Source organism: Helianthus annuus, chromosome 16 (assembly GCF_002127325.2).
Source record: "Helianthus annuus cultivar XRQ/B chromosome 16, HanXRQr2.0-SUNRISE, whole genome shotgun sequence".
Classification (NCBI taxonomy): domain Eukaryota; kingdom Viridiplantae; phylum Streptophyta; class Magnoliopsida; order Asterales; family Asteraceae; genus Helianthus; species Helianthus annuus.
In genome coordinates this window covers 160,382,288-160,400,589 of record NC_035448.2, presented here as the reverse complement: position 1 = coordinate 160,400,589, position 18,302 = coordinate 160,382,288, and the positions used below count along the sequence as shown (strand labels likewise).

Sequence of the window (18,302 nt, the reverse complement as noted above, 5' to 3'; positions counted from 1 at the left end):
TATTCAGCCAAGTGTTTATGATTCATTTACCTTGATGGAGAGCTTGTGCTGTTTGTTTCCTGCAGTGAATCCAATCATGTAACAGGTATGTTTCTTTTTTTTTTAATATGATGTTTATCAGAAAACTCAAAATATATGAACTTTAACTCCAGAACCAACAGCTTTATTACCAATAATCTCAAAGTACAAGAGAATCAGTCATCACAGATTGACTGATAAGAACCAAAATCATCAAGGAGATGATAAACTGAAGTAAATAAGAACCCTAATAATTCTTACGAACAACTTGCAAGAAAAGGGCAGACAAAGTTTGTAAGAAAAAGTAGATGAGATGAGAGATGATGACCTCTCACCAACCAAACATCAATATATATGCACAATAACCCTAGCAGGGCCTTCGCACCTCCAGCAAGTCCCAAAGCCAGGCCCAAACGGCTACAGCCCAAGCAGAAATATAGCTAAGCCCAAATATCCTTGCAACAAACGAAACAAGCAAAATTAATGTAAAATTATAAAACTAAAGTATTAAAACTGACAATGATAATATATATCTTTAACAATGTTGACTACTTTTCTTAATCCTGATTTCCTCTTTGAATGTACATATCTGTTATTGAGATGTTATGATATATTAGCAGATCATATGCTTAAGTACTTGTTATAATAAAATATTTGACAGTTGAATAAATCATATTGACATTCATAAACATTCTATTCTAGTTTGACAGTTCATTATATGCACATTAGATTCATTATAATAAAGTACTGGTTATATCTTGATCTTTTCTGGGAAATATATAATATAACCACTAGTACACAAGGCTTTTGTTGGTGCGATGCAGTTTATATTGATGGTGCGGTTCACTCAAACACCGCACCTTTACATCTTGCTTTACAAATTTCACCAACTTTAAATCTTCCATTTACATTTTCCCCCCTTTTGTTGCCCTGTTCCCGCTTGTTTCCATTTACGTTTTCCCTCCCTCATGAATTTCTCACCCTCACAAACCCTAATCGAACCCCAACCCCCTCTATTACATCCATCTGGTTCCCTTTAGCACCTCTCACTACGGATACCTTCCAGTGCACCATCGTTGCCCTCTATTGCACCGTCGTTTCCCTTTAGTTCAGCGCATCTCTACTGTCCGTTGTGTCCAGTTGTCCACTAAGTTCATATGAGTATGTTGTGGCTAAATCTCTGTTTTAATTCGCTGATTGTGATGTTTAGAATATGTGCATACCAAGTGTTTGATGAAATGTTTGTGTTAGTTTTTCCTCTAATTTATTCACATTTGTCTAAGTACCTTTGTTGCAATTATTCTTGATTGTGTGTAGGTTGAGTTGGAAATGGTGAAGATTCATGTCCTTGCAAAGGATAAAAGTTGGAACTGTTGAATGCGCTTCAGGTTATAGTTAAGACACTTCGAATGCTTTACATATACCGTCTTTTTTGCTTCTGTTTTGTTTTTTTTTTCTCCACAATTTAGTTGGTCTGATTTGGCATTTAGTTTATTAGGTAAAAATATATGCAGGTATATCGTAATATGTATATGGTCAAAATTTTTGAATATCAATGGCCACTTGTTTAAAAAGTATTTACACTTATAAAAGATTGTGACATAGTTTGGTTAGTATTAGATAATTCTACCATGGTGTATAACTTGTCAGTTTGGGGTTGAATTGACCAAATGCAATCCTATTCTGTTTGCGAGTCAAGTAAGGTCTAACAGGTATATGAATTAAATCCTGGTAATGTCTCTTCAATTAACCGGGTTTGCGAGTCAAGTAAGGTCTAACAGAGATAAACAAACCTTATGTCTTTAATAACAACTTTTAGGAAATCCTTTTTTTTTGCAGAAATATGAAGCACAAGGCGGGTCTGAGTTTTTCTTTGTCATCAACATACAGGTTTGGCTTTATGTGTTTATTAAGTCAATGATGTTGACCATTCGAGTTTTTTTAATTGAACTGATCGTGGTTTGTGATGAACCTAGGTCCTGGGGCTACCGCATATATTGTAAAAGGGGCTTTTATCATTTTACTTGATGAATGAGAAAATATATTGTATTTGCCTTCTAAAGGCTTTTAATTGAACTGATCGTGGCTTTTTGTTGAAGAAAAGGACTTCATGCATGGCTTCAAGGTAAGGATCGCTTTCATTATCTGCTTGGATTTTAATTATTTTCCCTTTCAGAAATGGCATACCCCCTTTTATCATTGTTATCTATACTTTGTAAATAATTAGAGTTTGTAAGATACATACATATCTGATTATTCGATTAATGCATCTTTATACAACCCATTAGCTCAGATGTCAAGAATAATTGTCTAGCTACACTTAAAAAAAGAGACGGACTGAAAACGTGTCGATTCGCTTTACCTACGACCATATTTTTTAGGTTTGCTTATCGATTCGCTTTTAGCTATGACTATATTTTTTAGGTTCCTTTCCGTTTGCTACAGCGAATGATACCGACCGAGTGTTCGTTGTTGCATCCACCCGACGAATTCCCGCTGCAAAGCGCGGGGTAATTTACTAGTTATATATTTACAATCTCAACCTCTTTTTATTTGTTTTTACTTTTTAGTTACGGGAAGAAGATGTGAAACTTCCGCAATACAAAAATGACGATTTAGTCTTAAATTTAATCCCGGAATTGATTTCAAGGCGTTTGATGGCCCAGAATGAAATTGTGAAAAGCGTCTCAAGGTTAGCCCGAATTCTACCCTTTAACATTTATCTTATCTCTAACGGGTTAAATAAAAACTTGCTGATATATGTGTATGTAGTATATATGTGTGTGTATGTTTGTTAGTATATAACTAGATAATAATATAATTGTCTAATATTATGGGTTTTTACTGGATAATATAAATGAAAACTCCTGGAATATTAAATGGTTCCATATATTAAATTGAAGGTGGGGTTAAAAATATTAATGGGGCAGCAATTGTCAAACAATTACATATTTTTAGTGGTGCGGTCCACATTTATAAAAGGTGCGGGCTCCCCAACCGCACCCTCAAACAAAGTGATTTAATGGTGCCTATTGTTTTGGTGCGGGCCTCACACCGCATCTCTAAAAGAATTTGACCGCACCTTCAATTGAATTGTGTACTAGTGAACTCTTCTATGATTGGTATTGGAGCCTTTAGGATTTGATTGACCACTTCATTGTTTGATCATTTCTTATATAGTCTGAACTCATTTCTACTCTATAAAAATGTTGTGTGAGGTGTTGTAGAAGTATGCTTTACCTTGGATAACGTTTATTGTTATGCAAAATGCATACAGGAATTTAAACATACACATACCTTATGGACTGTGTAGCGGAGGCGCAATGATCACATGTGAAGTCACGTGCGCTTGCACTTCATTTTTTAAGGGGTATTGTTGTAATTTCTCATTCAAATATAACACTACTTTTAGCACCCATTTTCCATTTAACACACTTATATTTCATTTCTATTGTGCCTCCTCGCTAGTGTCAATTGCCTCCAGTACATCGCCTACCCCAACTCCCCTCTCAACGCCGGTGCCGTGCCTTTGCGATTTTAGATTTGCAGGTATAACATGGCTACTTTAATTGTTACCAAATTTGATTTTTTTTTTGTTAAATTCAGTGTAGAAATCTGTTCTTTTTGTCAATTTTTTGCCTTGACTTTTTTTTTTTTGTGACCTAATCTGAGATGATTTGAATTTTTACACTTAATTGATTCTACGTGTAACGATCTGTTAATTTAGATACTGAAGGCGTTATTTAATTTACAAAATGAGATGTTGTGATCTGTAGGATGAATCAACTCATTTAACACCTGGATTCTCACATGAAAGATTTAGTAGTTTACTTGATTTCACTGTAAATGGCAGTTTTTTTCTAGCTTTCTTTTTTGGAGTTGGTTAGAAATCAACGCCCATCCCCCAAAAGAAAATCACAAATGTATGCTTGATGCCTTTTGTAAGATTTGATAGATTTGCGGAGTGAAGTTTCTTTATGTACTTGTTCCTGGTTGACATTTTTTGCATATTATAATTGTTCTTTTGCAAGTGCAGGAATGGCCAATGCTAGAAAACTGAAGAAAGATGGTCCAGTATGGTCAAACCTTGATCTTGATCTTTGGTTTTTAATTATGATGCACTTGGGATTAGTTGATTTTATTGCTTTTGGTGGTGTTTGCAAGTCATGGAGATCACTTGCGGTCTCTAACTGGAATAAATTTATGTTGGCTAAACAACCAATGTATTTGTCCATCTCTTCTCATTTGAATGAGAAAAAGTTTTACTTAGAGGACTACCTAAGGAGAAAACTGAAAACCACCATTCCCGATTCCAACTATGACATGATTTGTGTTGGGATAAATTGTGGTTACTTGATTTTTTTCAAGACGAGAACCGGTGATTTTTGGCTTGTGAATCCCTTCACAAGGAAAGAACTTCGTTTCCGAGGATTCCCCTTTTGTATGTATACTATTCCAAAACATATCAGGTGTATTCTTGTCTTTTCACCATCAATGTCCGGGTGGGTGCTTGTGGTAATCGACCCCATATTTTCACGTAGAATAGCTTTCTCTTTACCTGGTGAACAAGGTGGGTGGTATTATGTAATATCCAGTTGCAATATCCATGATTTACATTTTTTCAAGGGAAAGATATATACGATAGACTGGGACAATGATTTATGTGAACTGAGTCTTACTCCAGAGCCCACCTTGACTGTACTCGAAATGAAGGATTTTCCATGGCTGTCACGCAATAATGTGCTGCATTTTGTAAGTTCAAGTGACGACCTTTATGTGGTGAATGCATCAGGAGATGTGGTGAATCCATCAGTGCTGGAATTTGTAAGTTCAAGTGACAACCTTTATGTGGTGAATGCATCAGGAGATGTGAATGAGTCTGTTGAAGTTGATTTTGGGGAAATGAAATGGGTGGATTCAAAAAGTACAATAGGAGAGTACACAGTTTTTTTAGGTAATTTCAAGTCTGCTGCTGCTATTAAACCAGATACGTGGGCATACCCTTGGACACAGTACGAGAGACTTATGTACTCCAACGGGAACGGGCAAAGTAAGAAAAGCAGAACATGTTTAAAGAAAATGTGGTACTTCCCACACGATTGCTTGATTGGTAACGAGTCTGGTTAGTTCTCTCTTCATTTTTAAAATTAGTTTGACGGAATTGAGCAACACACATATATAATAAACCACTGCTACTATATCTATGACTAATATGTACTTGGGATGTTGATGCAGCCCAACATTATACCGTCTCTGAGCCACCCACCACCAGTGGGCTCGCAAGGCTGGAAGATTGACAACAGCACAAATCAAGTGGAAGTCGGGTGACAAGGGTTGTCCATCTCAGTCAAGATCATGTCAAAGTTAGTCTGTAGAAGAGAACAAGTTTATGTTTTCCATGATTTCTGTTACTGCATGCATGAATTCGTAGATGTTAGGGTGTAGTTAACTTTCTTTTTGTGTAATTAAATTATGTACTGGAGAAATTAATCCGAAAACTCTCTCTTTCCCTTTGAAATTCTTGGAGAATTGCCATCTTGAATCAGCTCTATCAGAGACGAATGCAAATAGGTCTGATGCTGGTTCCCTGTCTAGATAAAACCCATCATATCTATACAATGATTGAAAACAAATAGATCAGTTACCTTGCATACATCCGTCCCTGAAATGGGAACCGTTGTGCTTTGTTTTTTCAACCAAGGGGTTCTGTTTGTTTCATCAGATATTAATGCAAAAATAGGTCTGATGCTTGTTTTCTGACTAGATAAGAACCAAACATATCTAATAGAATGATGAATGATTGAAAACTAATAGATCATACCTTGCATATTATGGGAATGGTACTGCTTTGTTTGTTCAACCAAGGGGTTCTGTTTGTTTCACCAGATATTGTTGCAGATTAGAGCAAGAAAGTGGGTGGATCTTCATGTTCTGGTTCAGTGGGATTTCAAATGCAGAAAAGAGGGTACCCTAGATGTTACCTTTGCAGTCTTACGTAGACACGTTGGCGCGCATAGGTGCGATCCCCTTCTCAAATGGTGGAACCAGGGTATATCACCAAAAGCCGAGGCAGTGATCTTCACCAAACAACATTACCATTGGCTTAAATACATCTCAAACCAAAGCTTAGAAAAGGGTCATAATTGTGATAAACCTTCTCGAGAGCAAAGAAATCCATGACTTGAACAAAGAAAATACCATGAAGTATAACATTAACATGCTTCATGACTTGAATTAAAAAAAAAAAAACATATTGACTTAAAAAAAAATATTGACTTCAAACATAACAAAGAAGAAATAGTATGTACTTCATGTACTAAAGAAAACAACTATATATATATATATATATATATATATATATATATATATATATACATATATATATATATATATATATACATATATATATATATATATATATACATATATATATATATATATATATACATATATATATATATATGTATATATATATATATATATATATATATATATATATAGGGTTCATGCGCGAACCACCCTTATTGCGAGAACCGCGAGAACCAATATGAACACAAAATAAAATCTAAAAAAAAATCAAAAAAGCACTCAATTTTTTTTATTTTTTTAATATTTTTAAAAAAATCGCTATATTTCGTTGCCATAAAGAAATTTTTTTTTTTTCGAGTGACAGTTATCCATGCACATGTGCATATGTATCATTACTTCAACAAATTCGGTAATACGTTCTCAGGAATAGACAATTGCATATTAATTTACAATACCATTAGTAATACAATACTTTTTACATTACCAATATTCAAAACGCACATGTGCATGATTAGGTATAACCATGATATAACGTGTTTTGATACAAAAAGTTTGTGATTTTGAATGGAGAAGTAGGTCCATATACATGTTTTTTTGTTAGTTATATCTAGTAGTTGATGGTTTTGTTATAGTTGTCAATTTTTGATTGTTGATACATATTATGTGGTCGCGACTCGGTTCGGTTCAACTTGGTTTTGACACGGTTAGGTTCGGCTCAAGCCCGACGTTACGACATTCCTCCGTCGTGCGCCCCAGAGTTTGAGGACGCGAAGCATGGAGAGCGGCAACGAATTCCCGTTTACACATCATCATGATATCATCAGGATGATGTCATGATGATGTCTCAAAGTTGGCTAATCTTACAATTTGATGAATATAGAGAAGATGGACGTGCATGTGACATGTCTTTGGGCCAATCAGAAAACAATGCTTGGGCCTATAACGATTTGGCGAAACACATTTGGGCCAAAGCCCATTATGGATGAATCACAAAGGATCTCGACGAAACAGCCATGTTTCGTCGACATGATCCATTTTCGTCGAGCATTTCCTTGTTTCGCCAAGCTTCTGATTCGCCAAGTGTGATTCGCCGAGTCTAAGTATGTTTCGTTGTGTCTGGTGCTATAAATAGACAGTAGTTAGACTGATAATGTTAGACACAAGAACAGAACACACAGAGAGCAAACACACACACACGAGAGTTTGAGAGAGTTTGCAAAACACATTTGTAAACATTGCTTTGTAACTAAACCTTTCATACGTATTAATACAGAGGTGTTAATCGGTGAATATTGCGTGTTGTGTATTTGCGTGTTCTATCTCGGTTTGCCTTTCCGGTTGGATTCCGCACAACCAGGTTGGTTTGTACACAAGGATTAGGCGACTAGATCCTCCTAGCCGGACCTACAAGTGGTATCAGAGCCTTGGCTGGCTCTTCTCCTTGTTAAAACCGAGGTGTTCTTGTTTGTTTTTCGGTTTGAAAAAGTTCATATTTTCTGGAAAAACATTTTTAAATCGGAGTAAATCTTGTGTTTTGCTTTATGTTTGTTAAAAACCATGTTATTCTCATGCTCACATGTTAGTCTTTGGTTTTTAGTAAACATTATCTAGCAAAACCGTGAGTTCGGAAAATTTCGGGTCACCGGAAAACTCATAGTCTTACCGGATATTCATAGTGTTCTTGCAACCTTCAAGTGTTCATCATAAAAAATTACTTTTTGATCCTTGAAAATTTGTTTGTAAACTTGTTTGTGCTTTGGAAAGTGATAAAGGATTAAAATATTGATAAACTTTATTGGTTGGTAAGTTTGGGAATGGTGTAGCCGAAAGTTGTCTGGTGTGTCAGGTAGATAAGGTCAAGCATACCAACTTTTCACCAACTCACTGACTTGCTTTTCGACGAAACAAAATTTGGCGAAACATAATTTCATTTCGTCAAACATAGTCGACGAAACAAAAACAAAATTTCTTTTCGTCAAACCTAATCGAAGAAACAGCCTGTTGGGCTTTGAACTTGTTGGGCTTTGACGAAACTGACTCTTGTTTCGTTGACTTGCATTGAACCTTATTTTGTTTCGTTGACACTTGTGAGCCCATATTAAATTATGTTTTGTCATTTGTGGAGTGGGCTTGTGTATTGGGCCTTGATCAATCCTATTTCGCCAAGTTAAAAGGCCAAAAAGAATTACTCCTTTGTTTCGTGAATTATAGAACCCAAAAAGAAAAGCCCAAAAGAAAAATTCTTTGTTTCGTCAACCGGCCTTCATTATCAGTTTCGTCAAAAGCCCAAAGAAAGTTAAAGTCTGTTTCGTAGACTTTCAAGAATTGGGCCTGTTTATCCAAGGAAGCCCAAAGGAGTTTTATTAGACTTGTTTCGTTGACTGAAAATAAACAATTTTCAGTTTCGCCAAACATATATTCAAAAATCTATTTCGTCAAGATCCTTTATTTATTTTTGTTTCGTCATCAACATCAACAGTGGGCCGTTTCGTCAAGCCTTTGTTTCGCCAAAGGAGTTTAAAAAATTTAGTTTCGTCGATATTAAATTTGGGCCAGTTTCGTGGAACGTGTTTCGTCGAAACATTTTTTTTTTTAAACAGAAAGTTTGCAATTGTGTCTTATCTGTTTGTTTGAGGTGTGACTTTCAGGTAATCATTTTTCGTGATCAAACATGAATCCAAGTTGGTGGGGTACTCCGGCTCCGGATGAGGGAAAGTATAGAAATACAAGTTCATCTCCCTCATGGTGGGGTACTCCGGCTCCTGATGAGGGAAAGTATAGAAATACAAGTTTATCTCCATCATGGGCCGAATCTCCCACACGACCTCGAATTACGGCAGAACAATGGGCATCGGTTACTAATCAAAAGCAAAGTGAACCGAAAATGACAACAGATTTATATGGCAATCCGATACAAGCTCCTGTAAAGCCAACTCCAACCGTAGACTTGTATGGAAATCCATTACCATCAGTTGCTTTACAACACCATTGTTCTACTGTAGCACCATCATCTCCTGATCCAAGGAACAGTAGTCAGACAAAAACGGCGTTGTATGCTGAAATTGTCAAAGATGTCAGCAATGGTGAATCCTCGGGAGGTAATGGCAGTTCTGAACATAACAGTAGTTCAGATGAAGATGTTTCAACTTCAGTTGAGGGTGATACAACTTCAATTTCAAGCGAGGATGGATCTGAATGTGAATCATCAAGGAAGGTTATTGATTCTGATGCAGAAAGGCCAACACCTGAGAGTGATTCCAGTCAGGTATGTGTCGGTGAACCCACTGCTGTAGATTGTGATAATTGTGCTAGATTAAGAGTTAGGTGTGCTGATTTAGAAGCAAACATGTCTGAGTTGCAAGGCAAACATGATGCTTTACAAGCTAGTTTGTTTGACTTGCAAGACAAACATGTTTCGTTGAATGCAAAGTGGTGTGAATTGCAAAGCAAACACGAAGCTTTACAAGAGAAATATGATGTGACGTTTATCCACAACCAGAAGTTGACCGTGGATCTTTCAAAGTGCACTGAAGCCAACATGTTTTATGAGAACCATGAAAAAGAGTTTAAATCGGTAATTGAGAACTTGAAGAAAGATAAAACCGAATTAACAAAAATGGTTTCCAGAAAACAAACTGACATTAATTTGTATATAACTCGCATTGAGATTATGCAAAAGGAAATGGCTTGTGTTAAAACTGAAAGTGAGGCGATCCAACTTAAGCTAGACAGTTATTTGAGCTCTAGCTATGTGTTGGATCACATCATTGACGTTCAGAAAGAAAAACGGGATGTCACATGCATAGGCTACAAGAAATGTCCACCACCTGTGAGACACAATTATGATGCAATGCCTGCCTGACGAGGAGGATAGAACTTTCTTTGAACCATCTGTTCCTCTAGATGTTAAGGAGTTTGCAACAGGACTCGGATATAAGAAAGAAGTATCATCAGATTCAGATGTATCAGCAGATACATGTGTGTCTTCTGCTAAACTGAATCAGGATCCTCCAGTCATTATTGAGGATGCTGATTATTCTGATGATGAATCTGATGATGCTATCCCAGCAAAGTCTGATGCGGTAATCAAAGATGAGGACATACCTCTTGAGAATTACATTCTATGTGATCCTCCTGCACAACCCGCTAAGACTGTTGCAATCGAGTCCCCGTCTGCACAAGAGTCGGAGAGTGTGAACTTGCTGTACACTCTTGTTGGTGATGATAAGATTTACTCCGACAAAGATTTTCCTATTAAGAATGTTAATCAATCTTTAATAAGTAAAGTCCTTGAAAATTCGACAAGTAAGTTTTTGGGAAAGACAGGATCACATGTTACTGTAACACAGTGCCCTCCTATTCCAAAGGCCGAATTTCTAAAACAATACGGCAATCAGAAGTTACCAACGGTGCAAAAACAGCAAAATCATACCAAACTCAAAGGAAAATCAACGACCCAAACTCAAAGGAAGCCAAATCAAAAGAAAAACAAGAATGTGAACTTTGTGAAATCTAAGGGAACCGACAAAATCGAAACTTTTGAGAACAAATCTAACTTAGATTTTGTTAAACAAGCAACAGTGTTGAAAAGAAATGAACCAGACTGTTCAAAACCTAGTACCTCGGGATCACAAAGTTCATCATCGGCAAGACGATCACATGATACTTCGGGGATTGTTGAACGAAGATCATGTTTTGAATGTGGTACAATTGGACATATAATTCGAAATTGTCCATATCTTCATAAGTTGAAAACAAAGGTTGATCATTCTCGTGAACAAAATCATGCCGCGCAAGAACATGGAAAAGGCAAACAGAGCCAAAACAAGAAAAAGGTTCGGAAGATAAGCTTCGTGAATTCAAGAGGGACTGATAAAATTGAAACTTTCGAAAACAAATCCAACACGGATTTTGTTAAACAAAGTAAAATTTTGAAAAGAAACAGTCAAAACAACTATACACAACACACAAACGGTTGTGATGTAGGACCAAGTACCTCAAGATCACAAAGTTCATCATCAAGCTCTTACAATTATGATACTCCGAGGTTTGTTGAGCGGAGATCATGCTTTGAATGTGGTGAGTATGGGCACATTATTAGAAACTGTCCATACCTCACGAAAGGAAAGGGAAAGGTTGATGCCCCCCATGGTAACAATTACCATAAAAGATCTGTTTCACCAAAACAGGACCTCCGTCTTATTAAACAACAAGAAAAGAAACAGAAAAAGAAACAACGAAAGGAAGTTGAAAAGGTTTTGAAACCAGAGGTTATCCAAACACAGTCTGTTAAGTTAGAAGTTAAAAATGAAAAACAAAAATAGATTTGGATACCAAAACCAGTAACTGTTTCAGGGGGAGCCATATCATTTCCGAATCATCGGGAAATGGATGTTACAATTCTCGATGATGACGGACGACCCAAGTCTGTGAAAGCTTGGGTCCCCCTCTCCAACTAATCTCTGAATTAGTGTGCAAGATGTTCCAGGAGGAATTATTGATAGTCTTAGGATTGTTGATAGTGGAGCGTCCATGCACAAGATCGGCGACATAAGGCTCCAAAATGTTGTTACATCTAGGAGATGTTGTTGCCATTGATGGAGAGAGAGGGAAAAAGAAAAGAAGAAGAATATGTTGGTGAAAGAATGTGGTTGAATGTAGTTGAAAATTCGACTAGATGAAAAATGTGCCAAAATTTGGTGGTTATGGTTTTTGATCGGGTCCTCAAGAAAGAATACAATGAAATGTGTGCAGATGCCTTGGCGTGGATTGAACATCCGCACACCACTTCTGAAAGAGAAAGACAAAGACCTTCGCTGGTGCAATATGGAAGACCAGCCGGACCCGGAGGTGTTTGATCTTGTTGCCGTGAAGAGATTTCTCAGTAGCTACAAAAATCGGCTTTGAAGTCCACACCTGGTGGATATCCAGTTTCGGAGAGCACTCAGGTTCCTTGCAATGCACGAAGCAGTTCCAGGATACGGTTTTGAATTTCTAATCTCTCCTATACTTGTCGATATTTAAGCTGCTTTATGAACTATATCATCTCGTACAGCACTCTTTAGCCTGACACGTTGATCTCAAATATCACCTCACACGTGATTGTTTCAATATGAAACTCGTCAATGTTGTCATGGTCCGCACCGCTTACCGACGTGCCAACTGATTTTTCCAAAATTCGATAAATCTTTTCTGATTAAAACTTAATTTTGGTAAACGGCATTAAGGTCAAGCAAGAGTATAACCAACATCGGAAAATCATTTTTGTAAATACCTTTGTGTTTTAAATTTATCTTAGTTTGTTGATTTTAGGGGGAGTAAATCCAAAATTTGAAAATCCAAAAACATCGAAAAATTTCAAAAACACAAAAACAATAAAAAAACAAAAATGAGTTTCCTGGTGAGAAAAAGAGAAAATGATAGTACATCAGTGGTCTATCCAAACCTCTTTAAACCTTAAATGAAAAACGATAAGCAGCTCTATATAAGATGTATCGGTAGGCTCACAATCATTTTAAAGTGTGTAGGGTGATATAAATCTTAAATCGACTGAAGACCAGGTGGGAACCATTCATTGGCATATGGTCTTAGTACCGAAATTTCGTTTGAGAGATTGCCGAGTGATGTAGCGCGTGAAACGGAAAAAATGAAGATTACACGTTGATTCTACGAATACCCGTGTAGTTCTTCCCCAACCCCCAAATTGTAACACCAAAGGCCACGGAATTTGAAGTGAAAAAAAAACAGTTTTCTCAAAATTCAATTCTGCCTCTTCCAATTACTAATGAGACATATAAATAAGGACAGAAATTCGAAATGGGCCTAAAAAAGATAACGGGCCAAACACACGGCCTAAAACAAAATGCCCAAAATAGTCCAAAAAACATAAAAATGCAAATAAGTAATGGAAATAAACGTTTTTTTGGCCCGGACGATGACCCAAACCGAGCAAGATGGAGCTCGTTCTCGCGTTCAAATCGCCTGGTCGCACGTCCCAAATGGACCCCCGTAGCCCAAGTTAGAGCCATTTTAGTGAAGGCCCTTTTGTTACGCGGTCTTGGGCCTCCAAGTACAAAATAGCCCGTTCCTCCACACTTGGGCCCACATCATTCCCCCCTAGATAGACAAAATTCGCCCTCGAATTACTAACAGTTTCATCATCAGAAGACTCTCCATAATAAGGCAACAGATGCTTCACGTTAAACACATCAGCACAACGAATGTGACTAGGCAGTTTTAGACGATATGCATTTGGATTGATCTTCTCCACGATTTCAACTGGGCCAATCTTCTTCGCTGATAACTTCTTATATTCCCCAACTGTAAAACGATCGTTAGTCAAAACAGTCCAAACAAAGTCACCTTCCTCGAACTCAACATGCCTACGCTTCTGATCAGCAGCTTGCTTATACTTCAGATTAGCTCAGGCCAAATGATCATACACAGCATTATGAACTTCATGTAGACCCTCTAGAAAATCCTGAACTTTCTTTGGAACAGATCCAGAAACAGGAAGAGACATCAAATCAAGTGGTCCCCGAGGCTGAGATGAATAAACTATCTGAAATGGGCTATACCTAGTGCTCCGATTGACAGCATGATTATGAGTAAACTCAGCTTGGCACAACTTTTGATCCCATGCCTTCACATGATCCCCAACCAAACACCTGAGCAAATTTCCAAGTGACCGATAAACAACTTCAGTTTGCCCATCAGTTTGTGGGTGATAAGCACTACTGAAGTTGAGTTGAGTATTCACCATCTTCCACAAGCTACGCCAAAAATGACACAGAAATCGGGTATCCCGATCAGACACAATTGAAGAAGGTAGCCCATGCAAACGGTACACATCACGAAAAAATAGTTGGGCTACATTGACAGCATCAGTCGTCTTCTTGCAGGGAATAAAGTGTACCATCTTAGAAAACCGATCCACCACAACAAATATGGAATCATTACCTCTCTGAGTACGAGGTAACCCCAACACGAAATCCATACTAATATCAACCCATGGCTGTGAAGGGATTGGCAAAGGCATATAGAGACCTGCATTGGTAGCCGTACCCTTGGAAACCTGACAAACACGGCACCTCTTCACATAACGATCCACCTCTTTTCTCATAGTTGGCCAATAATAAGAAGCTTGAACCAATTGTAAAGTACGATCACGACCAACATGCCCTTCACCATGTAACTCCTTAATAATCTTTAAGCGAAGTCTAGAATCGGGAATACATAGCTGATTCCCCTTCAACAGAAAACCATCATGCAAAAGAAAGTCTGACTTTTGCCCAGTTTCCACATCCTGCAAAATAACTGAGAAATAAGGGTCAATGGCTAACTGCTCACGAATGACCTCCAAACCCGGCACATCAACCCTCATAGATACAAGCAGATTACTCCTCCTACTTAAGGCATCAGCAACCTTATTTGAAACACCAGTCTTGTGTTTGACCACAAAAGTAAACTTCTCAAGAAAGGCCAACCATCGCCCATGTTTATGAGATACCTTGTCTTGAGTACGAATGTGCCTTAGGGAATCATGATCAGTGAATAAGACAAACTCCTTTTGAAACAAGTAATGGCGCCAATGCTTTATAGCTTGGACCACTGCATAAAACTCTAGGTCATAAGTACTGTACCTCAACTTAGGCCCAGTTAACTTCTCGCTAAAATAAGCAACAGGTCGACCTCCCTAACTAAGAACCCCACCAATTCCAACCTTTGAGGCATCAGTATGAAGTTCAAAAACTTGAGAAAAATTAGGCAATACCAGAATTGGTGCTGTAGTGAGCTTCTCTTTCACAACTTGAAAAGCCAACTCTGCCTCATCCGTCCATACAAACGTCTTCCCCTTCATACAATCTGTCACTGGGGCCATAATAGAACTGAAGTGTGGAATAAACCGTCTGTAAAAAGAAGCAAGCCCATGAAAACTACGAACTTCAGTAATGGTAGTAGGAGTTGGCCAATTTTGAACAGCCGCCACTTTGGATTCATCAACCTGTATCCCATCACCAGAAATAACATACCCCAAGAATAACACTTTAGGGGTCATGAACACACACTTCTTGGTGGCTGCATAAAAACGATCCCTGCGAACTAAGGCCAAAACCTGCCTCACATGCACAACATGGTCGCTGAAAGAAGCACTATAAATGAGAATGTCATCAAAATACACAACCACAAACTTCCCAATAAAAGGCCTAAGCAACTGATTCATCACACGCATAAAAGTACTAGGTGCGTTTGATAAACCAAATGGCATCACCAACCACTCATACAATCCTTCACGAGTCTTGAAGGCAGTCTTCCACTCGTCACCCGGTCTAAGACGAATCTGGTAATAACCACTCTTCAAATCTAACTTCGTAAAAATACTAGCACCACTAATTTGATCAAGCAAATCATCAAGTCGAGGAATAGGAAACCTGTACCTCATAGTAATCTTGTTGATTGCTCGACTGTCAACACACATACGCCAAGTACCATCTTTCTTTGGAGTCAGTAAAGCCGGAACAGCAAAAGGGCTCATACTTTCACGAACGTGGCCCTTAGAAATTAACTCCTCAACCTGTCTTCGCAACTCCTCATGCTCAGCAGGGCTCATCTTGTAATGTGGTCTGTTGGGTAACTGTGACCCAGGCTCCAAATCAATATGATGTTGGATGTCACGCAAAGGTGGTAATCCATCAGGCAACTCAACAGGAAAAACATCAGAAAATTCCTCAAGCAAAGGAGCCATAGCATCAGGAATTTCGACTTCCTCGGGCACCGCCTTCCCTATCAAAACAAAAACACTGTCTGTATCCTCCAACTCTTCTTGAAACTGACTGATGGTCAACAAAGTACCCGACTGTTTTGCGGCTAACTGCTTAGGTTTGCTAGGAACAAGAGTGATCTTCATACCACCAAACAGAAAACTATAAGTATTGGACTGCCCGTTATGTTCTATATTACGCTCGTACTCCCAAGGTATGCCCAACAATAAGTGACACGCGTCCATAGGGACCACATCACACACAACATCATCCCTGTACGTGGACCCAATGGAAATTGAAACAAGTGCCCTTTTAGATACCGTCACTTCACCTCCTTTTTTCAGCCATTGAAGCTTGTACGGTTTCGGGTGACTCTCTGTCTTCAAGGCCAACTTTTGAACTGCCTCTTCAGAAATCAGATTGTCACAATTCCCCGAATCAATGACAAACATGCAAACCTTCCCCAAAATGGTACATGTTGAGTGGAAGATGTTGTGTTTCAGCCAGTCATCCCCATCTGCCTTTGGTGTATAGCAAGAACGCCTAACCACCAAGTTCACCCCAACATCACCGGTCACAACCTCCTCTTTATATTCAGTTTCTTCATCGTACACTGGGTTATTCTCATACTCTTCATACTGATCATCCTCAGACTCAGCAAATAAGTGCCTTTTACCAGCCTTTTTGCACTCAGCTTGACGATGGCCTGTTTCACCACAACTGAAACATCTCGGACCACTACTGCTAGCCCCCTTAGAAGTAGGCCGGGTATTACTACCCCCTGGCTTCCCTTGACTAGGCCCGCCACGTGGTGTCCCACTGCCTGACCCAACGTTTCCCCCAGCAGGGGTAAATGAACCGCCCACCCGACGGTTTTGCTTCTCAAAGGCCAACGCCCGTTGGTGTGCCTCAGGAATGGTTAACGGATCAAAGAGATTCACGGCCTCCATGATTTGAACCCTTAGACCCCCAATATACCGAGAAACAAGTTGCTCATCCGGTTCTTGAATATCATTCCTCGCAATCAACTGGTAAAACTCTGTGGTATAATCATCAACCGATTTAGCCCCCTGTTTCAAATTCTGCAGACGCTGGTATATCAACCTTTGAAAATTATGAGGCAAAAAATTGGACCGCAAGCACTTTTTCATCTTGGACCACGTCACGATCCTTGACTTCCCGAGTCTATTCCGTGTTAATTTCAATTGTTGCCACCACGCAGAGGCCCTACCACGTAACCTGGTAGCGATCAAGGCCACCCGCTTGTTTTCAGGCACCTCCTTGTACTCGAACACCTCCTCTACGGTAGCCAACCAACCGATGAACCCCTCCGGATTCAAACTAGACCCATCAAATTCCGGAATATCAACTCTTATTCCAGAATCCCAACGCCTGTTACCCCCTTCACATTCACCCCTTGGTCGCCCTTCCTGTTCGTCTTCGGAAGACGAACCGTCACCAAATGGGTTACTAAAATCAGAACCATACCCGTCATTGGGTCCCTGCCTCCTACGATTGATCAAATCGGCCATCCGATCAGTCAACTGATTGACCACTTGATCCAACCGTTCATCCACCCTCGCCATAAGTCGCTGCTCCAACTCTCGTTCATACACTTCATCGAGAGGCCTGTTGTTGTTTCTCCTCGGAGGCATTTTGAGCCAGGAATTTCGGCTCTGATACCAACTGATGTAGCGCGTGAAACGGAAAAAATGAAGATTACACGTTGATTGTAGGAATACCCGTGTAGTTCTTCCCCAACCCCCAAATTGTAACCCCAAAGGCCACGGAATTTGAAGTGAAAAAAAACTGTTTTCTCAAAATTCAATTCTGCCTCTTCCAATTACTAATGAGACATATAAATAAGGACAGAAATTCAAAATGGGCCTAAAAAAGATAACGGGCCAAACACACGGCCTAAAACAAAATGCCCAAAATAGTCCAAAAAACATAAAAATGCAAATAAGTAATGGAAATAAACGTTTTTTGGCCCGGACGATGACCCAAACCGCCGTAGGCGTTTGCAGCAAGATGGAGCTCGTTCTCGCATTCGAATCGCCTGGTCGCACGTCCCAAACAGACCCCCGTAGCCCAAGTTAGAGCCATTTTAGTGAAGGCCCTTTTGTTACGCGGTCTTGGGCCTCCAAGTACAAAATAGCCCGTTCCTCCACACTTGGGCCCACATCACCGAGGTTCTGAGATATTCGGTCTTTA

The 18,302-nt window shown here is 38.9% G+C and overlaps 1 protein-coding gene across 3 annotated transcripts; it reads left to right on the top strand.

The window, feature by feature from the left end:
- The first annotated feature begins 799 nt into the window (after positions 1-799).
- LOC110916259 lies at positions 800-5,619 on the top strand. 3 transcript variants are annotated; one of them, XM_022160993.2, is made up of 9 exons: positions 800-1,179; positions 1,336-1,406; positions 1,858-1,908; positions 1,995-2,143; positions 2,589-2,710; positions 3,296-3,388; positions 3,487-3,567; positions 4,055-5,140; positions 5,254-5,619. In XM_022160993.2, exons 8-9 carry the CDS (start codon positions 4,057-4,059, stop codon positions 5,313-5,315), a joined length of 1,146 nt encoding a protein of 381 aa, XP_022016685.1. In that variant the 5' UTR covers positions 800-1,179; positions 1,336-1,406; positions 1,858-1,908; positions 1,995-2,143; positions 2,589-2,710; positions 3,296-3,388; positions 3,487-3,567; positions 4,055-4,056; the 3' UTR covers positions 5,316-5,619. The 3 variants fall into 3 exon arrangements, with proteins under 3 accessions (XP_022016685.1, XP_022016686.1, XP_022016687.1); XM_022160994.2 differs by having other exon boundaries at positions 1,336-1,412; XM_022160995.2 differs by lacking the exons at positions 800-1,179; positions 1,336-1,406 and adding an exon at positions 1,479-1,730.
- Positions 5,620-18,302: the final 12,683 nt, after the last annotated feature.